The sequence below is a fragment of the Mustelus asterias genome, unplaced genomic scaffold, assembly GCF_964213995.1.
Source record: "Mustelus asterias unplaced genomic scaffold, sMusAst1.hap1.1 HAP1_SCAFFOLD_1906, whole genome shotgun sequence".
NCBI lineage: Eukaryota > Metazoa > Chordata > Chondrichthyes > Carcharhiniformes > Triakidae > Mustelus > Mustelus asterias.
The window spans coordinates 47,424-71,770 of record NW_027591851.1 but is presented as its reverse complement, the minus strand read 5'-3'; the positions used below and the strand labels follow the sequence as shown (position 1 = coordinate 71,770).

At 48.4% G+C, this 24,347-nt stretch overlaps 1 protein-coding gene across 1 annotated transcript in view; it reads right to left on the bottom strand.

The window, feature by feature from the left end:
• Positions 1-4,040: 4,040 nt before the first annotated feature.
• LOC144488986 (unconventional myosin-IXb-like) overlaps positions 4,041-24,347 on the bottom strand; it is a gene marked incomplete at its 3' end in the record, with an annotated part of 38,393 nt that continues 18,086 nt past the window's right edge. Inside the window, exon 2 of the mRNA XM_078206943.1 lies at positions 4,041-4,135. Coding sequence (XP_078063069.1) covers positions 4,041-4,135 — 95 coding nt within the window. The remainder of the gene's footprint in view (positions 4,136-24,347) is intronic.

The window sequence follows — 24,347 nt, the reverse complement described above, 5'->3', positions numbered from 1 at the left end:
GTGTCGGGGTGTGTGTGTGTGTCGAGGTGTGTGTGTGTGTCGGGGGTGTGTGTGTGTGTCGGGGTGTGTGTGTGTGTCGGGGTGTGTGTGTGTGTCGGGGTGTGTGTGTGTGTCGGGGTGTGTGTGTGTGTCGGGGTGTGTGTGTGTGTCGGGGTGTGTGTGTGTGTCGGGGGTGTGTGTGTGTGTCGGGGTGTGTGTGTGTCGGGGGGTGTGTGAGTGTGTCGGGGTGTGTGAGTGTGTCGGGGTGTGTGAGTGTGTCGGGGTGTGTGTGTGTGTCGTGGTGTGTCGGGGTGTGTGTGTGTGTCGGGGTGTGTGGTCGGGGTGTGTGTGTGTGTCGGGGTGTGTGAGTGTGTCGGGGTGTGTGTGTGTGTCGGGGGGGCGGGGGTGTGTGTGTGTGTCGGGGTGTGTGTGTGTGTGTGTCGGGGTGTGTGTGTGTGTGTGTCGGGGTGTGTGTGTGTGTCGGGGTGTGTGTGTGTGTCGGGGTGTGTGTGTGTGTCGGGGTGTGTGTGTGTGTCGGGGTGTGTGTGTGTGTCGGGGTGTGTGTGTGTGTCGGGGTGTGTGTGTGTGTCGGGGTGTGTGTGTGTGTCGGGGTGTGTGTGTGTGTCGGGGTGTGTGTGTGTGTCGGGGTGTGTGTGTGTGTCGGGGTGTGTGTGTGTGTCGGGGTGTGTGTGTGTGTCGGGGTGTGTGTGTGTGTCGGGGTGTGTGTGTGTGTCGGGGTGTGTGTGTGTGTCGGGGTGTGTGTGTGTGTCGGGGTGTGTGTGTGTGTCGGGGGTGTGTGTGTGTCGGGGGTGTGTGTGTGTCGGGGGGTGTGTGTGTCGGGGTGTGTGTGTGTGTCGGGGGTGTGTGTGTGTCGGGGTGTGTGTGTGTGTCGGGGTGTGTGTGTGTGTCGGGGGTGTGTGTGTCGGGGTGTGTGTGTGTGTCGGGGGTGTGTGTGTGTGTCGGGGTGTGTGTGTGTGTCGGGGTGTGTGTGTGTGTCGGGGTGTGTGTGTGTGTCGGGGTGTGTGTGTGTGTGTCAGGGTGTGTGTGTGTGTGTCGGGGGGTGTGTGTGTGTGTCGGGGGGTGTGTGTGTGTGTCGGGGGGTGTGTGTGTGTGTCGGGGGTGTGTGTGTGTGTCGGGGGTGTGTGTGTGTGTCGGGGGGTGTGTGTGTGTGTCGGGGGGTGTGTGTGTGTGTCGGGGGGTGTGTGTGTGTGTCGGGGGGTGTGTGTGTGTGTCGGGGGGTGTGTGTGTGTGTCGGGGGGTGTGTGTGTGTCGGGGGTGTGTGTGTGTGTCGGGGGGTGTGTGTGTGTGTCGGGGGGTGTGTGTGTGTGTCGGGGGGTGTGTGTGTGTGTCGGGGGGTGTGTGTGTGTGTCGGGGGGTGTGTGTGTGTGTCGGGGGGTGTGTGTGTGTGTGTCGGGGGGTGTGTGTGTGTGTCGGGGTTGTGTGTGTGTGTCGGGGGTGTGTGTGTGTGTGTCGGGGGTGTGTGTGTGTGTGTCGGGGGTGTGTGTGTGTGTGTCGGGGGTGTGTGTGTGTGTCGGGGGTGTGTGTGTGTGTCGGGGTGTGTGTGTGTGTCGGGGTGTGTGTGTGTGTCGGGGGTGTGTGTGTGTCGGGGTGTGTGTGTGTGTCGGGGTGTGTGTGTGTGTCGGGGGTGTGTGTGTGTGTCGGGGGTGTGTGTGTGTCGGGGGTGTGTGTGTGTCGGGTGTGTGTGTGTGTCGGGGGGTGTGTGTGTGTCGGGGGTGTGTGTGTGTCGGGGTGTGTGTGTGTGTCGGGGGTGTGTGTGTGTCGGGGTGTGTGTGTCGGGGTGTGTGTGTCGGGGTGTGTGTGTGTGTGTCGGGGTGTGTGTGTGTCGGGGTGTGTGTGTGTGTGTCGGGGGGTGTGTGTGTGTGTCGGGGGTGTGTGTGTGTGTCGGGGGGTGTGTGTGTGTGTCGGGGGGCGTGTGTGTGTGTCGGGGGGCGTGTGTGTGTGTCGGGGGGTGTGTGTGTGTGTCGGGGGGTGTGTGTGTGTGTCGGGGGTGTGTGTGTGTCGGGGTGTGTGTGTGTGTCGGGGTGTGTGTGTGTCGGGGTGTGTGTGTGTCGGGGTGTGTGTGTCGGGATGTGTGTGTCGGGGTGTGTGTGTGTGTGTCGGGGTGTGTGTGTGTCGGGGGTGTGTGTGTGTGTCGGGGGGTGTGTGTGTGTGTCGGGGGGTGTGTGTGTGTGTCGGGGGGCGTGTGTGTGTGTCGGGGGGTGTGTGTGTGTGTCGGGGGGTGTGTGTGTGTGTCGGGGGGTGTGTGTGTGTGTCGGGGGGTGTGTGTGTGTGTCGGGGGGTGTGTGTGTGTGTCGGGGGTGTGTGTGTGTGTCGGGGGGTGTGTGTATGTGTCGGGGGGTGTGTGTGTGTGTCGGGGGGTGTGTGTGTGTGTCGGGGGGTGTGTGTGTGTGTCGGGGGGTGTGTGTGTCGGGGGTGTGTGTGTCGGGGGGTGTGTGTGTGTCGGGGGGTGTGTGTGTCGGGGGGTGTGTGTGTCGGGGGGGTGTGTGTGTCGGGGGGGTGTGTGTGTCGGGGGTGTGTGTGTGTGTCGGGGTGTGTGTGTGTGTCGGGGGTGTGTGTGTGTGTCGGGGTGTGTGTGTGTGTCGGGGTGTGTGTGTGTGTCGGGGTGTGTGTGTGTGTCGGGGTGTGTGTGTGTGTGTGTGTGTGGGTGTGTGTGTGTGTGTCGGGGTGTGTGTGTGTGTGTCGGGGTGTGTGTGTCGGGGTGTGTGTGTGTCGGGGTGTGTGTGTGTCGGGGTGTGTGTGTGTCGGGGTGTGTGTGTGTCGGGGTGTGTGTGTGTCGGGGTGTGTGTGTGTCGGGGTGTGTGTGTGTGTGTGTCGGTGTGTGTGTGTGTGTGTGTCGGGGGGTGTGTGTGTGTGTCGGGGAGTGTGTGTGTCGGGGTGTGTGTGTGTGTGTCGGGGTGTGTGTGTGTGTGTCGGGGTGTGTGTGTGTCGGGGGGTGTGTGTGTGTGTCGGGGTGTGTGTGTGTCGGGGGGTGTGTGTGTGTGTCGGGGTGTGTGTGTGTGTCGGGGTGTGTGTGTGTGTCGGGGTGTGTGTGTGTGTCGGGGGGTGTGTGTGTGTGTCGGGGGGTGTGTGTGTCGGGGGGTGTGTGTGTGTCGGGGTGTGTGAGTGTGTCGGGGTGTGTGAGTGTGTCGGGGTGTGAGTGTGTGTCGGGGTGTGTGTGTGTCGGGGGGGTGTGTGTGTGTCGGGGGGGGTGTGTGTGTGTCGGGGGGTGTGTGTGTGTGTCGGGGTGTGTGTGTGTCGGGGTGTGTGTGTGTGTGTCGGGGTGTGTGTGTGTGTCGGGGTGTGTGTGTGTGTCGGTGTGTGTGTGTGTGTCGGGGTGTGTGTGTGTGTCGGGGTGTGTGTGTGTGTCGGGGTGTGTGTGTGTGTCGGGGTGTGTGTGTGTGTCGGGGTGTGTGTGTGTGTCGGGGTGTGTGTGTGTGTCGGGGGGTGTGTGTGTGTGTCGGGGGGTGTGTGTGTGTGTGTGTGTGTGTCGGGGTGTGTGTGTGTGTGTCGGGGTGTGTGTGTGTGTGTCGGGGTGTGTGTGTGTCGGGGTGTGTGTGTGTCGGGGTGTGTGTGTGTCGGGGTGTGTGTGTGTCGGGGGGTGTGTGTGTCGGGGGGTGTGTGTGTGTCGGGGGGTGTGTGTGTGTCGGGGTGTGTGTGTGTCGGGGTGTGTGTGTGTGTGTGTGTGTCGGGGGGTGTGTGTGTGTATGAGATGGAAGGGCTGATTTTCAGAGTGGACACTCCTGCTCCTTTCCAGGGTTTGAGTCTCACTGCCAGATGTGAGGTGAACACCTGGATGGGTCACTCCCCACTGTCAGGCAATGTGTTCATTGCTCTAAAGCGCTGCACGCTGCAACTCTTCCCCCCCCCCTCCTCCAGTGAGGGGGAATATCAGCTCAGGAACTCATTACCACTCCCTGTGTCCATCAACATCAGAGCGAGAGTCTGGCTACTTCGGGAACCTCCTCCCACCTCGGCCAAATGGATTTGCTTTGAAACAACTCGATCTTCCCCTCCATGTAAAGTCAAACAAGTTAATCTGAAGGTCACGGGTTCACACTCACCCTCTAACGAGTCCATTTTCTAAGTAATTGACCTGGATAAATTTGCCAAACCTGCTGGAATTGTTGTTGTGAGCCGTTTTTGCATTTCCAAAGGCCTGTCAGGAAAAAGCAGACAAAGTGAATCGATATCGAGCTGGCACGGAGAGAGGTAGCAGCACGAGACACAAACTATAGATTCCCCCCCTCCCCATTCACCAACTCCCACTTGCTCTTCCTCCCTATCCAGCCCCTCTCCACTGCTCCCCCTCCCAATCTCCTTGTCCCTCTCCCCACCACTCCATTCCTCCTCTTCTCGCTCCCTCCCTCCGCATCCCCCACTGCTCCCCCTCACACCAGGAGTGTGAACAGGACTGGCACTGCTCACACACTTCCCACTTCCCGAGTGAGCTGGTTCCTCACTATTGCAGTTTAAATTAACGACTCAATAATCTGAGAAGCTGTTTTCCCCCCACCTTTCCTATCGATTAATGACCAGCCTTTGTAGCTGTTTCTATTTTGAGTCAAAGTCAGCTCTCACCCTGAGCCATTGTCACTAATTCTACTTCTCTGTCAAATGATTTAAAAAATTACAATATTAAAATTCACAAATCTCTCTCATGTTTTAGTTTATTCATTCACAGGTGTGGGCGTCGCTGGTGAGACCTATATTTATTGCCCATCGCTCGTTGCCCTGTGAAGGTGGTGGTGAGCTGCCTTCCTGAACCTGCTGCAGTGCATGTGGTGTAGGTACACCCACAGTGCTGTTAGGGAGGGAGTTGTATGATTTTGACCCAGCGACAGTGAAGGAACGTCGATATATTTCCAAGTCAGGATGGCGACCGACATGGTGGGGAACTTCCAGGTGGTGGTGTTCCCAGGTGTCTGCTGCTCTTGTCCTTCTAGATGGTAGTGGTCATGGGTTTGGAAGGTGCTGTTGAAGGAGTCTTGGTGAGTTGCTGCAGTGCATCTTGTAGATGGTTCACACGGCTGCCTCTGTGCATCGCTGGTGGAGGGAGTGGATGTTTGTAGATGGATGTCAATCAAGCAGGGCTGCTTTGTCCTGAATGGTGTTCTGAGTTTCTTGAGTGTTGTTGGAGCTGCACCCATCCAGGCAAGTGGGGAGTATTTATTTAGTTATTATTGCCACAAGTACACTTACATTAACACTGCAATGAAGTTACTGTGAAAATCCCCTAGTCGCCGCACTCCGGCACCTGTTTGGGTACACTGAGGGGGAATTTAGCATGGCCAATGCACCCTAACCAGCACGTCTTTCAGACTGTCGGAGGAAACCGGAGCAAACCCACACAGACACGGAGAGAACGTGCAAACTCCACACAGACAGTGATCCAAGCTGGGAATGGAACCCGGGTCCCTGGTGCTGTGAGGCAGCAGTGCTAACCACTGTGCCGCCCATGGTCCAAAGATAGAGTCATAGAGGTTTACAGCATGGAAACAGGCCCTTCGGCCCAACTTGTCCATACCACCCTTTTGTTTTAAACCCCTAAGCTAATCCCAATTGCCCGCATTTGGCCCATATCCCTCTGTACCATCGTACCCATGTAACTATCTAAATGCTTTTTAAAAGACAAAATTGTACCTGCCTCTACTACTACCTCTGGCAGCTCGTTCCAGACACTCACCACCCTCTGTGTGAAAAGATTGCCCCTCTGGACACTTTTGTATCTCTCCTCTCTCACCTTAAACCAATGCCCTCTAGTTTTAGACTCCCCTACCTTTGGGAAAAGATATTGACTATCTAGCTGATCTACGGCCCTCGTTATTTTACAGACCATCCCTCAGCCTCCTACGCTCCAGAGAAAAAAGTCCCAGTCTATCCAGCCTCTCCTTATAACTCAAACCATCAAGTCCGGGTAGCATCCTTGTAAATCTCTTCTGCACTCTTTCTGGTTTAATAATATCCTTATGATGTGTGGGTAAGGATAATTGGACTTGTTAAATTGCCCCTTAGTATTGGGGGAACTAGCAGGGTAAATTCATGGAGTTGGTGCAGACTCGATGGGACGGATGGCACTGTAGGGATTCAATGATTCACTTCAATGATTCTATGATTTAATTCCACTTTCCAGCACCTGGGTCTGTAGCCCTCCAGGTTCCAGCTCCTCAGGTACACGTCCTGGCCTTGAATCGCAACAGTGAAGAGAGGATAAAACTATATAAAAACAAGCTCAATGCAGCTTCAGGCCTCGTTCCTATCCCTATCCCAATCTCACTTCCCTACCAGGACCCTCACGCTAACACCCGATAGGTGCTGATTCGCGCGCTTCCCCCCAATAGGCCCCAGGAGGGTCCCGAGACCCACAAACAATCACCCCTTAAAGGGACCAGGCTACTACAGTCCCCACATCCCAAGTCATTCATGTAGATTGTGAACAGCTGTAGGCCTCGCGCTGATCCTTGTGGCACCCACTAGTAACAACCTGCCGTCCGGAGAATGATCCGTTTTTCCTACTCTCTACTTTCTGTCAGTTAACAAATTTTTAATTCTATGAGCTCTCATTTTGTTTCTAACCTTTTGTGTGGAACCTTATCATCTTCTGTTAATCTAAATACACCCCATCCACTGGTTCCCCTTCATCAATGCTACAAATGATATTTTCAGAAACTCCAACAAGTTTGTCAAACATGATTTCCTTTTATAAATCCTGCCCAGTTTAACTACTATTTTCTAAATGTCAAGTCATCACTTCCTTTTTAATAGATTCTAACATTTTCCCTATCACTGACGCCAGACAAACAGGTCTGTAGTTCTCTATTCTTCCTCCCTTCTTAAATAGCAGCGTTATATTCGCTACGTTCCAGTCTGCTGGAACCTTTCCAGAATCTAAAGCATTTTGAAAGTTTTCCATCAATGTATCCACTATCTCTCTCGCCGCCTCCTCCAGCACTCTGGGATGTAGCTCATCTGGTCCTGGGGATTTATCAACCTTCAATCCAGTTAACTTTTCCAGTACTACCTCTTTACCAATATTAATTTCTTTCACTTCCTCTCTTTCACATGACCTTTGGGTCACCGAGTATTTCTGGGAGATTTTCTGTATCTTCCTCCTTGAAGATATGCACAAAGTAATGTTTAGTTTCTCTGCCATTTCACTGTAATTCATTATAAATTTTCCTGTCTCCACCTCTAATGTTCGACCATCTATTCTAACTAATCTTTTTCTTTTAATCTTAAGCTTTTACAGCCCGCCTTTATGTTTCTTGCCTGCACTCAGATTCTCTTTTCCCTTCCTTTATCAGTTTCTTAGTCCTTTGTTGCTGTATTCTCATTTGTTCTCAATCCTGGGCCTTATCACTTTTTCTAGCAATCTTACAAGCCACTTCCTTTAACCTAATTCAATATTTAACTTCTTTTGTTACCCACAATTGATTAACCTTTCCTGTTGCGTTTGTGTGTCTTAGAGCAATGTATATTTGCTGGAGACCATTTAATTTTTCTTTAAATACTAGCCATTGACTATCCACTGTCAAATCCTTTGATATATTTTTCCCCAATCCACCGTAGCCCAATTGTCCCTCATAGTTTCAGAATATCCCCTCTTCAGAACCTTAGTTTCAGAATGAACTATATCACATTCAACCTCAATGCAAAATTAACTGCTCTTGGGTGGTATGGTGGCACAGTGGTTAGCATTGCTGCCTCACAGCGCCAGGGTCCCAAGTTTGATTCCAGGCTTGGGTCTGTGTGGAGTTCGCACGTTCTCCCAGTGTTCTGCGTAGATTTCCTCCAGGTGCTCCGGTTTCCTCCCACAGTCCAAAGACGTGCAGGTTAGGTGGATTGGCCATGCTAAGTTGCCCCTTAGTGTCGGGGGTTTGGCTAGGGTAAATGCATGGGGTTATGGGGATAGGGCCTGGGTGGGATTGTGGTTGATGTAGAATCAATGGGTCAAATTGCCTCCTTCTGCACTGTAGGGATTCTATGATTCTATGAAAATTATGGTCACTATTGCCTAATGGCTCCTTTAAAGCAAGGTTATTAATTAGCCTTTTCTTATTAGATAACACTAAATCTAAAACAGCCTGATCCCTCGTAAGTTTCTCAGTGTACCTGCTCCAGAAACCCATCTCAGACACATTCCAGGAATGCATCCTCCACGACAGCAGTGCTAATCAGGTTTGCCCAACCTACACGCAGATTAAAATTGCTCATTATTACTGTTACCCATATTACATTTAGCTCCAATTTCCTGATTTATACAATGCCCAACATTACCACTGTCGTCTGGTGGCCAATAAACTACTCCTACCAATGTTTGCTGTCCCTTGCAGTTTCTTAGTTCCATCCAAACTGATTACACACCTTAATCCTTCGATCTAAGATCCTGTCTCACTAATGTACTGATCTCATCTGTTACTAACAGTGCTATCTATCATCCCACCTCCTTTCCCCCGGCAGGTATCCTTCTGAAATGACAAATATCCCCGAATATTCAGCTCCCAGGTCACCCTGTAACCCTATCTCCGCAATGGTAATTGAATCAAACCCATTAACTTCAATTTGTGGCTTAGAATCATCTATGTTGTGACTGCTGTGTGTATTCAGGTCGCATGCCCTTAACTTGTCTTTTTGATCCTATTTGGTGTTTGCATTGCTTCATCTGACTTCTAATTTCACTTGCTACTTTTCTACTTCCTTTTACCAGTTTTGCTTCCCTCCAGTTAGAACTCCCTCAGTTTCCACCCCTGTCAATCTAGATTAGACCCTCCCCAACAACACTCTCAAACCTCCGCACAAGGAGGCCCTGGTGCTACTAAAGTGCGACTCGTACATCATGTACAAGTCCCACCTACCCCAGAACCGGTCCCAATGCCTCAGCAATCAGATGGCCTCCCTCATACACCAATTCTCCATTCATGTGTTCAATTGCTTAATCCTCCTAGCCCCTCTCTCACGAGTACGTGACAGAGTAATCCTGAGATTACTGCATTTTAACTTATCTCCTAACTTCCCAAAATCTGCTTTCAGGACCTCATCCTTCTTTCTATCTCTATCGCTGGTACCAAAGTGGAACACCGCTTCACCCTTCCCCAGAGGAATGTCCTGCATTTGCTCAGTGACATCCCTGAGCTTGGCACTAGGGGAGCATCCTACCATTCTGGAGTCATGTTTACAGCTGCAGAAACATGTCTGTCCCCCAAACTAACTAATGCACTATCAATGTTGCTCTTCCACTCTTCTTTGCCCCCTCCTGTGCAGCTGTCACTCTTGTGGGGCACTCGAAACCACTGCCTTCACCAGTATCCAAAATGACAAACCAGTTAGTGAGTGACATCAAATCAGAAGACTTCTGCCGGATTCTCTCAGACTGCTGATTGGTCACCCACTCTCTTACTGCCAGCAGGCTCCTAAACTGCGGTGTAACCATCTCCCTAAATGTGCTATCCACACAGCTTTCAGCCTTGTGAATGCACCACAGTGACTCCAGCCACCGCTTGGGTTCCTGCAACCGGTACAGATGTGTCTGTCCTGGACACATAGTGTATCCCAGACTTCCCACGTTCCACAGGATGCGCATTCTCATTATCCAAGCTGCCCTTCCCTACCTTATCTTCAGAAACTATTTATTATAAGTAGAATAACTGAATAGTTACTCACCAATCCGCTTCTTCTGCTGCTTCAATATAAGAAACAAATATTGGATGGTGAAAAGGGGAGAGAAAGGGGCAACTCCTTCCCCCGCCCTCGCTGGACTCCCTCCCTCCCTCACCAGCTTCTCCCTCGACTCCCTCCCTCCCTCACCAGCTTCTCCCTCAGTTAAAGCCGCACGCTGACCCCTGACCAAGCTACTTGCCAAACCGGGTGTGACGGCAAACATTATTTTAATAATTCTTAACATGCGGGAGTTGCTGGAAATGTTGGCGTCAATTGTCCATCCCTAGTCACTCAGAGATGGAGGTTGTGATCTGATGAAACCAAGAGGCTTCCTGGGCCACCACAGATGACACATTAAGAGTCAGTCGCATTGACATGGCGCGGGGGTTACACAGGGGAAGGACAGTAGTTCCCATTCGACAGATCAGTAAACCAGTCAATCCAACACTTTCTGATCTGTATTCCAGAATTCAAATTTTCAGATTGCCTCGTGGGATTGGATCACAAATCCTGTAATAACCAGGGCACTCGCACACATAAAAACCTCCAAATAAATACAAGTATTGTTGTAACATGGATGATGCAAGCTCGGGACAGAAGCCCACACTCGAGGGAACTCGTAATTGAGGAGAGTTGAGAGGAGTGACCTCACCAGTACAGCAAGACAGCAAGGTTATAATTAACCCACCCTAATTAACACAGATAACTGCACTTCTCTTTGCATATTCTTGCTAAGTCTCCCCCCACTCCCTCACTCTCCTCCTCTCCAGCAACGCTGAGGCCTCATGCTTGGAAAAGTGGAAGAATGCGAGGAGGGTTAGCCAATGGCACAGGGAGTTCTTGCAATGTGACTCCTAAACTCCATCTGGTGCAGGTGCCTAAGACAGGGGGAAGCTATCACCCCATCCCCCAGCAGACTGGCTCAGGAAGGCTGAGGAACCAAAGGGGGAGGGGAATAAATATAACAGGCCCAAACCACTCACACCAAGCAACCAGAACCCTGACCAAGCTACCTACCAAACCAGATAAAACAAACCCGGTGTGATGGCAAACATTTTTAAAAATGATTCTGCGTGGGTTTCCTCCGGGTGCTCCGGTTTCCTCCCATAGTCCAGAGATGTGCAAGTTAGGTGAATTGGCCGTGCTAAATTGCCGCTTAGTGTCAGAGGGACTAGCGGGGTAAATATGTGGGGTTATGGGGATAGGGCGGATTTGTTGTCAGTGCAGGCCTGATGGGCCGAATGGCCTCCTTCTGTACTGTGGGGATTCTATGAATCTATAAAAAAATGTCCCAGAGACTGATGGGACTGGGGGCACCCAGAGGCAGTGTATTGGCCTTGTCCACAGATCACAGAGGGGGCAGGGCAGGTTCATAGGGTGGTTAAGATGATATAGGGGACACTTGCCTTTATCAGTCGAGGTATAGGTTGCGTAGTTAGGCCACGGCTGGAGTACTGTGCGCAGTTCTGGTCGCCTCACTATAGGAAGGATGGGCACTGGAAGGGGAGCAGAGGAGATTCACCAGGATGTTGACTGGGATGGAGCATCTGAGCTCTGAAGAGAGGCTGGATAGACTCCGGCTGTTTTCTTAGAGAGGAGAAGTCAGAGGGGGTACTTGATTGAGGTGTATAAGATTACAAGAAGGAGTTAGGTATATTTCTGATGTTTAGAAATGGGTTAAAGGGATATGGGGGACAGGTGGGGAGGTGGATTTGAGAGCAGGGAGAGATCGGCCATGATCTGATTGAATGGCGGAGCAGGCTCGAAGGGCTGGATTTGCCTCCTTCTGCTCCTAATTCCTATGTTCCGATAATGAGAAGCTTGGGTGGATAGGAAGCAGCTGTTCTCCTTAGTTGAAGAGTGAATAACGAGGGGGCATGGGTTCAAGGTGAGGGGCAGGAGGTTTGGAGGGAATTTGAGGAAAGATTGTTCACCCAGCGGGCAGTGGAAGGCTAGAATGCGCTGCCTGGGAGGGTGGTAGAGACGGGAAATCTCACAACCTCTGAACAGTATGTGGATGAGCACTTGACACATCGTAACATTCAAGGCTATGGATCAAGTGCTGGACAGTGGGATTAGTAGTGTTGTTGGTGGAGACTCAATGGGCCAAAGTGCCTGTATAACTAAAACCTTGGAGAGCATGTCCACAGGTCCCTGAAAGTGGCAGGGCAGGTGGACAAGGTGGTTAGGAAAGCAAATGGAAACTTTCCTTTATTGGACGAGGTGTTGAATCCAAAAGCAGGGATGTAATGATGGCGGCACGGTAGCACAGTGGTTAGCACTGCTGCTTCACAGCTCCAGGGTCCCGAGTTCGATTCCCGGCTTGGGTCACTGTCTGTTGTGGAGTTTGCACATTCTCCTCGTGTTTGCGCGGGTTTCCTCCGGGTGCTCCGGTTTCCTCCCACAGTCCAAAGATGTGCGGGTTAGGTTGATTGGCCAGGTTAAAATTGCCCCTGAGATGCGTAGGTTAGAGGGATTAGCGGGTAAATATGTGGGGGTAGGGCCTGGGTGGGATTGTGGTCGGTGCAGACTCGATGGGCCGAATGGCCTCCTTCTGCACTGTAGGGTTTCTATGATTTCTATGATTTCTATGAACTGTATAAACACTGGCTAGGTCACAGCTGGAGTTTTGTGCACAGATCTGGTCACCACATTACAGGAAGGACAAAACTGTGCTGGAGAGAGAGGGTGCAGAGGAGATTCACAAGAATATTGCCAGGGTTTGAAAATTGCAGCTATGAGGCAAGATTGGATAGGTTACGATGGTTTTCCTTAGAACAGAGGAGGTTAAGGGGTGACCTAATTGGGGTGCACAAAATTATGAGGGACCTAAACAGGGACAGGAAAAGACATGCTTCCCCACTGAGGGGTCAGTTACCAGGGGGCATAGATTTAAGGTGATTGTTGGAAGGATTAGAGGGGACATGAGGGAAAACCTTTTCATCCAGAGGGTATCTGGAATTTTTTATTCTTTCGTGGGACATGGGCGTCGCTGGCTGGCCAGCATTTATTGCCCATCCCTAGTTGCTACGGGCAGTTGAGAGTCAACCACATTGCTGAGAGTTTGGAGTCACGTGTAGGCCAGACCAGGTAAGGACGGCAGATTTCCTTCCCTAAAGGACATTAGAACCAGATGGGTTTTTCCGACAATTGACAATGGTTTCATGGTCATCAATAGATTCTTAATTCAAGGTTTTTTTTATTGAATTCAAATTCCACCATCTGCCGTGGCGGGATTCGAACCCGGATCCCCAGATCATTAGCTGAGTTTCTGGATTAATAGTCTCGCGATAATACCACTAGGCCATCGCCTCCTCACGGCCTAAATTGGTGCTCGAGACTGAAACGCTCAACTCACTTAAAAAGGTTCCTGGATCTGTGTCTGAACTGCTGGAACCTGCAGAGCTACAGACCAGGTGGCACAGTGGTTAGCACTGCTGCCTCACAGCACCAGGGACCCGGATTCGATTTCCAGCTTGGGTCGCTGTCTGTGCGGAGTCTGCACCTTCTCCCCGTGCCTGCGTGGGTTTCCTCCGTGTGCTCTGGTTTCCTCCCACAGTACGAAAGACTTGCTGGTTAGGTACATTGGCCATGCTAAATTCTCCCTCAGTGTACCCGAACAGGAGCCAGAGTGTGACGACGAGGGGATTTTCACATTAACTTCATTGCAACGTTAATGTAAGCCTACTTGTGACACTGATAAATAAACTAAACTAAAACTAGGGATATGGGGGTAGGGCCTGGGTGGGATTGTGGTCGGTGCAGACTCGATGGGCCGAATGGTCTCTTTCTGTGCTGTAGGGTTTCTAAGATTCTAAGAAAACTAAGGAGCTGAAAATTGGGATTAAAATAAACGGAAAGTTCTTTTTTCTCTTTTTCTGGCTGGTGCAAAAATGATGGGCAGAATGGCCTCTTTCTGCACTGTAACCTTTCTATGGTTCCATGGCTCAATGGTGATTGGTTGAAGATTGGCCTTTTGAGAGATTTCAGCCTGGGGGAGGCAATGGGAACAGGAATGGGAGTGGGAAGAAGCAGGAGAGAGAGAGGAATGGGCACACAATCAAACTGTCCAAAGCAGGAACTACCACAGAGTGAGTGAAGATGGAATTTCTGTTTACCCAGGAAGAGACAGTCACAGCGGGAGCTGGAAGCAGACATTCTGCTGACAATCAGACAAAACAGCAGCGACGCAACTTCCTGACTGACCTCACTGTGTAATCACTGAGCCAGGAGCCGCTGTGTTAGTGAAGAACAGGCTTTGCCAGCAACCTCCACATCCCATGAACAAATAAAACATTCTGTGACTGTACACCCACCAACAGCACATGGCCAACACTCAACTAGAGCGCTCCGTATAATTCACACTTGTAACAAGAGTGACTCACACTCATCATAAAATCTTACAGCTCAGAATGAGGCCATTCAGCCCATTGTCCCTGTGCCAGCTCTTTGAAAGATCTGTCCAATTACTTCCACCCCCCCCGCCCCTGCCCCCCAGCTCTTTCCCCTACAGCCCTGCAAATATCTCACTTCAAATATTTATCCAATTCCCTGGTGAAAGTTCCGATTGAATCTGCCTCCACCGCCCTTTCAGGCAGCACATTCCAGATCACAAATGAATTTCTCAATGGGCAGAGCGTGAACGAGAAGGAGTTTGAGATGGATCCCTCCCTCTGATGGCAAGAAAATGGAGTCATCGCCTCGGCCTGACTCACAGTCACAGTGAAATGAATCACTTTTAAACTGTAGTCAATGGCAACAACTGGGCAAAACCAACTCGATTGCACACACACGACAAACCGAGATAGACAAGAGCAAAATCCAGCGGGCGATGCAGCAAGGCGGTACACAGCAAGATCCCAAGCACAATGCGCTGGCACAGTGCACAACAAGATCCCATATGTCACACAAAAGGACAACACATAAGGTTCCACAGACAGGTCGTCACTGCTGCCTCACAGCGCCAGGGACCCGGATTCAATTCCGGCCTCGGGTGACTGTGCGGAGTTTGCACGTTCTCCCAGTGCCTGCGTGGGTTTTCTCCGGGTGCTCCAGTTTCCTCCCACAGTCCAAAGATGTGCGGGTGAGGTGAATTGACTGTACTCAGTTGCCCCTTAGCGTCAGGGGGACTAGCAGGATAAATACGTGGGGTTACGGGGATAGGGCCTGGGTGGGATTGTTGTCGGTGCAGACGCGATGGGCCAAATGGCCTCCTTGGGATTCTATGACAGCATATCAAGATCCCACATGCCAGGCTGAGACAGCGCAGAGCAGGATCCCGCACGGAGGCATCGCACAGCAGGATCCCAATGAGACAATGGATCAATTCATCCATTTTCAGAAAACCTCCCGCTCACGGCACAGGGTCAGCAGTATTTACCCCTAAACCCCTGCCTTCGCCCGGCCCACACCTGACCATTCTGCCCATCTGACCCCCTATCCTGGCCTCCCACACCCCTCCCCATACTCAGATTCTCATTTCAACACAGCTCTGGGATTTCCTCTATCAGAGTTAAGTACCCTAACCCCGCTCCCCCCCCCCCACACACACACACACACACACACTGCATCCGCCCAGCTTCCTCCAGTTAACTCAGTGTGGAAGCTGCCTCAGTCTGAATAACATTCATTCTCTCTGTGGCCACAGTTGCTGCTCTCAGGAAATTTGCAGACACAGAGATACAGAGCTTTGTCCAGGCTCAGACACCCCCCGACACGTCCACAGAAAGAATACAAAGTGTGTCACACAGTCAGACTATTTTTAAATTTAGAATGCTTTTAATCATTTTTGCCCTCAGTAATAACAGCCCTGCACAAAATAAAAACCCAAATAAAATAAAAGCCCATCTGGAATAAATTACAAACTGTGCAGGGAAGCAATGATAGGCTATTCAATGTCCTGCCGTTCCCTCCTACTTCACCACAGCTCTCCAAATATGGGAAAAGTCCCAGAGAAGGACTGCGTGCCCTCCTTCCCTCCCCCACCCAGGCCAATCATCCGCTTACTCACATCGGAAGTTGAGACACTTTGAAATAACCTCCAACTTACAAGGCTTCAAGACTCCGGTCTCCTTATGATTACACATCTCCAGCACCAATCGCCCTAACTGGCTGTCTCTAATTATCCTGCCATCAAATTAAACTCCTGCTTTCTTCCAATTCCCGGAGATGCCCACACAGAACATCTATTAACCCCTCATGTGCCAAAAAGGATCTCTGCCAGAGAAAAACAGGAAGCAAGTTGATGGCCAGGCATAGACCAGCCAAGTCAATCACCCCAAACAGAGCACCATGTTCCCGGCACAGCGCCTGTCCAGCTGGCCCGGGGCAGTGGCAGGAATCCAGGAGCTGCACTTGGCTCATGTCAACGTTTAGTTAGTTTGGCACCCTGTTCGTGATTAACCTCCAGGACCTATCAAAAATTCTGTGCCCGTGTTTAGATTTGCATGTTCTAGTCTATGTGTGTGCACAGGGGCAACGCATGAATACATTGTCGAGTGTGCGTGCGTGTGTGAAAGGCGAGGATGTATGCACGTATTCTTTGTTTTCAGGGACACAGTACCAAGGCCCACACATTGAGGACATTTAGTGAGGATAGGCAGGGCAACCAGGGACAGGCTGAAACACTTTGAGACACGAGTGTGAGGTGATTATTGGGCAATCACTCCCTGTAAAATGGTGTTTCTGTGCATAGCCAATATTTTTCAATGCATGAGAGAGAGAGAGAGAGAGAGAGAGAGTGAGGACACCAGAGTCAGGCACACGTTTACAAGCTAAAGCATTGACCGGGACTTTGAAACATAGGACATGGAGATGGTTGTTACAGAGAGCAAGCAGAGCAATGACCAATCTCCCAAGGGATGAAATAGCCCATTCACCCCATCATGTCTGCGCTGGCTCTCCATTGGACCAAATGACCTACTGACATTCCTCCGCCTTTTCCCTGTACATTCTTACTTTTTAGATAATAATCCAATTCCCTCTGGAACGCCTCGATTGAACCTGCCTCCTTCACACTCTCAGGCAGCGTATTTTAGACCCTAATCACTCAATGCATGAAGATATTTTTCCTCATGTCACTATTGCTTCTTTTATCAGTTAACTTAAATCAATGCCCTCTTGCTCTCAATCCTTCCACCAATGGGAACAGTTTCTCTCCATCTCTCTCCAGGCCCTCATGATTTTGAACACCTCAGTCAAATCCCTTCTCCGTCTTCTCCAAGGAGAGCCACCTGAGTTTCTCCAATCTACACAACTGAAGTTTCTCATCCCTGGAACCATTCTCATGAACCTTTTCTGCAATCTCTCTTCACACCTTTCCTAAAGTGAGGTTTCAAAACCGTACACAGTGCTCCAGCGGAGGATAAACCCGAGTTATATACAGATTTGACATAACCACCTTGCTTTTGCGCTCTTTGTTGATAAGTGCAGGATGTTATATACTTTGTTATTAACCACTTTCTTAATCTGTCCTTCAATGATTAATGCACATTTACACCCAGTCCCTCTGCTCCTGCACCCCTTTTCGAGTTGCTCTTTATTTTCTATCGTCTGTCTACATTCTTCCTTCTCCTTATAAGGCACTTTATTAAATGCTTTCTGGAAAGCCCTTGTACATCACATCAACAATATTCCCCTCATCAACCCTTTCTGTTACTTCCTCAAAAAAACTCCAGCAAATCAGTTAAATTGAATATATTAAGACACCCGTGATGACTTTCCTTATTTAACCCGCATTTGCCCAAGTGACTATTGATTCTGTCCCTGATTATTATCTGTAAAGGGTTCCCCACCATGTGGGTAAACTGACGGCCTGTAGGTGCGGGGCTTATCTTCACTTCCTTTTTTAAACAAGGGTGTAAAGTTTGCAATTCTCTCTCCTCTGGCAGCAATGCTGTCTCAGGAAATGGACAAATTATAGTCAGTGACTCTGCAAATACCACTCTCTCCTTTCAGTACCCTGGCACCATCCTGATCAGCTGTAAGTACAGACAGCTTCTCCAATACCTCCTCCTTACCGATTTTAACCACTTCCAGTGTCTAAACAAACTCCTTTTTCATCCTGACCGCAGCAGCATCTGCTTCCTTGGTAGAGACAGATACAAAGGATGAATTCAACGCCTCAGCTTCCATACATACATTGCCTTTTTCCCCCAATTCTGTCCCACTCCCACTTTTACCACCCTTGTAATAGGAATATTAACCCCCCCCCCCTCCGCCCAAACCAGGGCAAACATCCAATCCACATCCACCCTATGAGTTTTGTAAGTTTCAAAGAGATCGCCCCTCATTCTTCAAAATTCTAAGGAATAAACACTCCTCATAAACCAATCCTGCCAGCCCAGGCATCAGTCTGGTGAACTGCTTTCCATTTCTCTTTATCCACCTTCACTGCTTTTCTTTATCTCTTAGCGTTGGAGCTGCACCACGCACCCCCCCCCCCTCCCCCCCTCCCCTTCCATCAGTCTGGTGAACCTCTGTTGCAATCCTTTTATGTCAAGTATATCCTCCTTCAATAAGGGGACCAAAGCTGTACACAATACTCCAGGTGCAGTCCTGCCAAGACTCTATACAACTGCAGGAAGACATCCTTACTCCTGTGCACAAATCCCCTTGCAATGAAAACCAACATCCCATTTGCCTTCCTAATTACTTCCTGCATCTGCATACCTTTTAGTGACTCATGAATGGACACCCAGGTCCATTTGGATGCCCACACTCCTCTCCCCATGTAAGAAATATTCTGCCTTTCTATTTTCTCTACCAAAATAAATAACTTCACATTTATTCACATTATATTCCATCTGCCCTGTTCTAGCCCATTCACTTTGCCTGTCCAAGTCCTCTTTAAGCCTCCTTGCAACCTCCTCACATCTTACGTTCCCCTCCAGTTTGGTGTCATTAATAAATGAGGAAATATTACACTTGGTCCCCACATTCAGATCATTTATATAGATTGTGAACAGTTATAGACCCAGCACTGATCCCTGTCTTACACCACTAGTAACACCCTGTCTTCCCGAGAATTTATTCCCACTCTCTGCTTTCTGTCAGTTAACCAATTCTCAATCCATACCATACATTACCCCTCATCCCATGAGCTTGCATTTTATTTGCTAACTTCCTGTGTGGGACCTTATCAAATGTCTTCTGTTAATCTAAATACACCACATCCACTGGTTCTCCTTTATAAATGCTACGAGTAATATCCTCAAAAACTCCAACAAGTTTGTCAAACATGATTTCCTTCATAAATCCATGTTGACTCTGCCCAGCTTAACCACTATTTTCTAAGTATCACGTTATCACTTCCTTTTTAATAGATTCTAACATTTTCCCTGCTACTGACGTCAGACAAACAGGTCTGTAGTTCTCCATTCTCCCTCTTCCTCCCTTCTTAAATAGCAGCGTTACATTCGCTACGTTCCAGTCTGCTGGAACCTTTCCAGAATCTGAAGCATTTTGAAAGTTTTCCATCAATGTATCCACTATCTCTCTCGCCGCCTCCTCCAGCACTCTGGGATGTAGATCATCTGGCCCTGGGGATTTATCAACCTTCAATCCAGTTAACTTTTCCAGCACTACCTCTTTACCAATACTAATTTCTTTCACTTCCTCTTTTTCACATAACCTTTGGGTCACCTAGTACTTCTGGGAGATTTTCTGTATCTTCCTTCGTGAAGACAGACACAAAATAACTGTTTAGTTTCTCTGCCATTTCCCTGGTCTCCAATATAAATTCCCCTCTTCCCTATCTACAAATGGCCCCCATTTGTTGCAGCTGATCTTTTTCTTTTCACATAGTTAAAGAATCTTTTACTGTCTGACTTCACGTTCCTCGCTAGCTTGTATTTATTTTCTCTTTTTCCTTTCTTCCATCAGTTTCTTGATCCTCTTTTGCTGGATTTGAAATTTCTCCCAATCCCTGGGTTTGCCACTTTTCCTGGCATCCTCACAAGCCGCTTTGTTTGATCTAATGCGACCGTTACCATCTTCTGTTAACCATGGTTCATTAACCTTTCCTTTTGGGAGTTTGTGCCTTTGAGGAATGTACATCTGTGACTGACCACGTAGCATCTCTTTAGATTGGAGCTGCTACCTGCCTACTGTCAACTCTTTGCGTATTTTCTCAATCAGCCAACTTGCCCCTCACAGCTTCACACTTTCCTTTCTTCACATTTAAGACCATCGTTTCAGAATGAACTCTCTCGCATTCAAACCGAAGGCAAAATTCAATCATATTATGGTCACTATTTTATAATGTCTCCTTTACAGCAAGGTTATTAATTCTCTCTTATTACACAGCATCAAATCCAAATTAGCCCAATCTCTAGAGAAAACGCTGGAAAATCTCAGCAGCTCTGGCAGCATCTGTAAGGAGAGAAAAGAGCTGATGTTTCAAGTCCAAAGCTTTGACAAAGGATCATCTAGACTCGAAACATCAGCTCTTTTCTCTCCTTACAGATGCTGCCAGACCTGCTGAGATTTTCCAGCGTTTTCTCTTGTGGTTTCAGATTCCAGCATCCGCAGTAATTTGCTTTTATCTTTTAGCCTAATCTCTAGTTGGCTCCTCAATTTACAGCTCCAGAAATCCGTCTCGTTCACACTCTGGAAATTCCTGCTCCAGAAGATTGGTGTTGATTTGGTAACATGGTCTATGTATGAACTGAAGTTACCCATTACTGCTGGATTATCCACATTACTTGCATCTCTAATTTATACAATGCCAACATTACCACTACAGTTTGGTGTTCAAAAACAACTCACTCCCCCCAATGTTTGCTGCCCTTTGCTGTTTCTTAGCTCCACCCAAAATTATTCTACATCTAGATCCTGTGTTTGGAGATCCTTTCTTACCAATGTAACGATCCTGTCCATTATTAAGAGTGCTATCCTTATAGACTATAGCATTCACGTGCCCCGAGAAGGCTTTGGAGATTCTCTTTTATGTTAGCTGTCAGTTTCTTCTCAAGCCTTCTCGTTGCTTCTTCGATGTTTATTCACTTCCCTGGATATTGTATGTCCAGCCTGTAGCCCGATTGTATTGACTGCCTGACATCTGTTGTGAGCACACTTTCTCTTCTTCATCTTAATCTCTACCTCTTTTGTTATCCAGGGACTTTAGGATTGGCTTGCCCTGCTTTTCCACCTCTTGGGAATAAACCCGTCTCTGCCTGAACGACCTCTTTTCCAGAGGCAGCTCATTGTTTGGTTACAGTTTCGCATGGCAACTTTGGATACCAGTTGTTCCGGACCATTCTTACCCCCAATGAAGTTGCCTTTCACCCAGTTAATTACTCTGGATTGCGTCTTGTCATTTTCCATTGCAACCTATGATCATGGTTCCCTTAATGTTCTCTGACTAACACCGTGATCCACTTGGTCCACCTGATGTGACTCAGGTGAGGCAGTGCCCTGTTCTCAATGCATTGGAAACATACAGCTGTGAAAAAATGCCCTAAACACACTGGTAACTCTTACCTCAGTAAGAAGTTTAACAACACCAGGTTAAAGTCCAACAGGTTTATTTGGTAGCAAAAGCCACACAAGCTTTCGAGGCTCTGAGCCCCTTCTTCAGGTGAGTGGGAATTCTGTTCACAAACAGAACTTATAAGACACAGACTCAATTTACATGAATAATGGTTGGAATGCGAATACTTACAACTAATCCAGTCTTTAAGAAACAAAACAATGGGAGTGGAGAGAGCATCAAGACAGGCTAAAAAGATGTGTATTGTCTCCAGACAAGACAGCCAGTGAAACTCTGCAGGTCCACGCAACTGTGGGAGTTACAAATAGTGTGACATAAATTCTGATTCTAGGATCGCATGATAAAGACTCAGGAGGAAAAAAGCAGAAATATTTATGTGAAATAGTGTGACATAAACCCAATATCCCGGTTGATATCCCTTCGCGACACACGACAGCGCAGAGTCGCGGAGCAGAAACTGATAGCCAGGTTCCGCACACACAAGGACGGCCTCAACCGGGATATTGGGTTTATGTCACACTATTTCACATAAATATTTCTGCTTTTTTCCTCCTGAGTCTTTATCATGCGATCCTAGAATCAGAATTTATGTCACACTATTTGTAACTCCCACAGTTGCGTGGACCTGCAGAGTTTCACTGGCTGTCTTGTCTGGAGACAATACACATCTTTTTAGCCTGTCTTGATGCTCTCTCCACTCCCATTGTTTTGTTTCTTAAAGACTGGATTAGTTGTAAGTATTCGCATTCCAACCATTATTCATGTAAATTGAGTCTGTGTCTTATAAGTTCTGTTTGTGAACAGAATTCCCACTCACCTGAAGAAGGGGCTCAGAGCCTCGAAAGCTTGTGTGGCTTTTGCTACCAAATAAACCTGTTGGACTTTAACCTGGTGTTGTTAAACTTCTTACTGTGTTTACCCCAGTCCAACGCCGGCATCTCCACATCATAACTCTTACCTCACCATGCCACTATCACACTCTATATTTGGATAATTAAAGTCTCCCATTATAACTACTCTATAATTCTTGTACCTCCCTTTAATTTCATTGCAAATTCATTCCTCTACATCCTTCCTACTGGTTGGTGGCCTGTACACTACACTCAGCAACATATTTGCTGTTCCTTGGCTTCTTAGCTTTAGTCAAATAGATTCAGTCCATGACCCTCTCGCTCCAAGGCTACAATGCTCTTGTTAACCAATACCACCACTTCTCCTTTCCTATCTTTCCTGAACACCTTGTATTCCAGAATATTTAACACCCAGGACGTCCTTTCTTGTGCCAGGTGTGTTGACATGTGCACATTTTTATTCTTTATCTGTTTGTTTATATCCTGTGTCGGTGAGGAAAGCTGTGTGTCTAGGATTCATTCAAGGGAGTAGTCTTTTGGAGTCAAATCATCTGCAGAGTATAAGAGATGAAAGAGTAAAGGTGTTACCTCTTTGCATTTGTAATGAGGCATGGTGCTGGGCTTTAATTTACAATAAATAGGGTCAATTTGAAATTTGCATTCGATGTGTGGCTATGACATTTCAAATGAGCTTCAAAGGTGAGAAGGAACATTTGCTTCTTACAGGAGTTTTGTGAATAAACTGAGGCAGACGTTTTAAGCATTACTGACCCAAAATGGAAACATGAAAGCTTTTAATATTTAGGGAACATACAAGTTTAAAGGGATTTGTGAAGACACCAGGGGAAAGGTATTGATGAGAACAATGTCTTAGCCGCAGTGAGTTGCCACGGGGGAACGTCTCACCAAAAGCCAGGCTCTCTCGCGAAAGATTCTTAACTGAAGAAAGTGACCCCGTCTCGGGCAGGAGAATATTCCATTCTATGAAGCAGTTTGTTTGTTGGAACCTGCCTTTGGAAAATCAGTTCAGTGTTTTCAGTTCTGGGAAGCCATGGATCGTACTTTGCTTTTGGTGTGAAAGACAACTTCTTGATTTGGGTAACAGATTGTGAATTTTCCAGTTCAGAATCAATTGTCAGTTGTTGCCAGTAAAAAAATTGGTTTCATTGTGTACATTTGAAAAGCATTCATGGGGGTTATTTTGTAAAAATCTGGTCAGAAAAGTGAGATGTCATGGGGTACAGAGGGAGGTGGCAGGTTGATCCAAAATTGGCTCAGTGACAGGTAACAAAGGGTAAAGTTCGATGGACGTTTTTGCAAATGGAAAACAGTTTCCAATGGTGTTCCACAGGACTCAGTGTTGGGGCCCTTGCTGTTTGTATATATTGATTTATAATTAAATGTGGGAGACATGATTGGGAAATTTGCAGATGGCAGAACGTGGTTGACAGTGAAAAGGACAGCTGTCGACTCCAGAATGATGTCAATGGTCTGGTTGAGTGGACGGAGAAATGGCAAATGGAATTCAATCCGGAAAAGTGCGAGGTCATGCATTTGGGGAGAGCAGACGAAGCAAGGGAATTCTCAATAAACAGGAAGGTATTGAGAGAGGTTGAGGGAATGAGACCTTGGAGAGCATGTCCACAGGTCCCTGAAGGTGATGGGACAGGTGGATAAGAAAGCAAATGGAAGCTTTCCTTTATTGTGCGAGGTATTGAATCCAAAAGAGGGATGTAACGATGGAACTGTATAAACACTGGCTGGGCCACAGCTTGTGCACAGTTCTGGTCACCACATTACAGGGAGGACAAGACTGCTTTGGAGAGAGAGAGTGCAGAGGAGATTCACAAGAATGTTGTCAGGGCTTGAAAATTGCAGCTATGAAGAGAGATTGGATAGGTTAGGATTGTTTTTCTCAGAATAGAGGCGGCTAAGGGGGTGACCTAATTGAGGTGCACAAAATAAGGGGCTGAGAAAGGGAAGACACGAAAGACGTGTAACCCCCAGCTGTGGGGTCAATTACCAGGGGGCATAGATTTAAAGATGATTGGTGGAAGGATTAGAGGGGACATGAGGAAAAACGTTTACATCCAGAAGGTTGTGAGGGTCTGGAGTTGGTAGTTGAGGCTGAAACACTCCCCTCATTTAAAAGGCAGCTGAACCTGGATGTGCAGTGTTACAGCCTGCAAGGCTTTTGGAGCAGGTACTGGAAAATAGGATTAAAACAAACAGCTGGTTTCTTTTTTCCCTGTTTTGTCTGGGCAGATATGATGGGCCGAATGGCCTTTATCTGCACTGTAACCTTTCTATGGTTCTATCTTTTTCTAACTGTGTTTCTTTTATCTCGTGTGTTTAAGTTTGGTCTTTTCCTT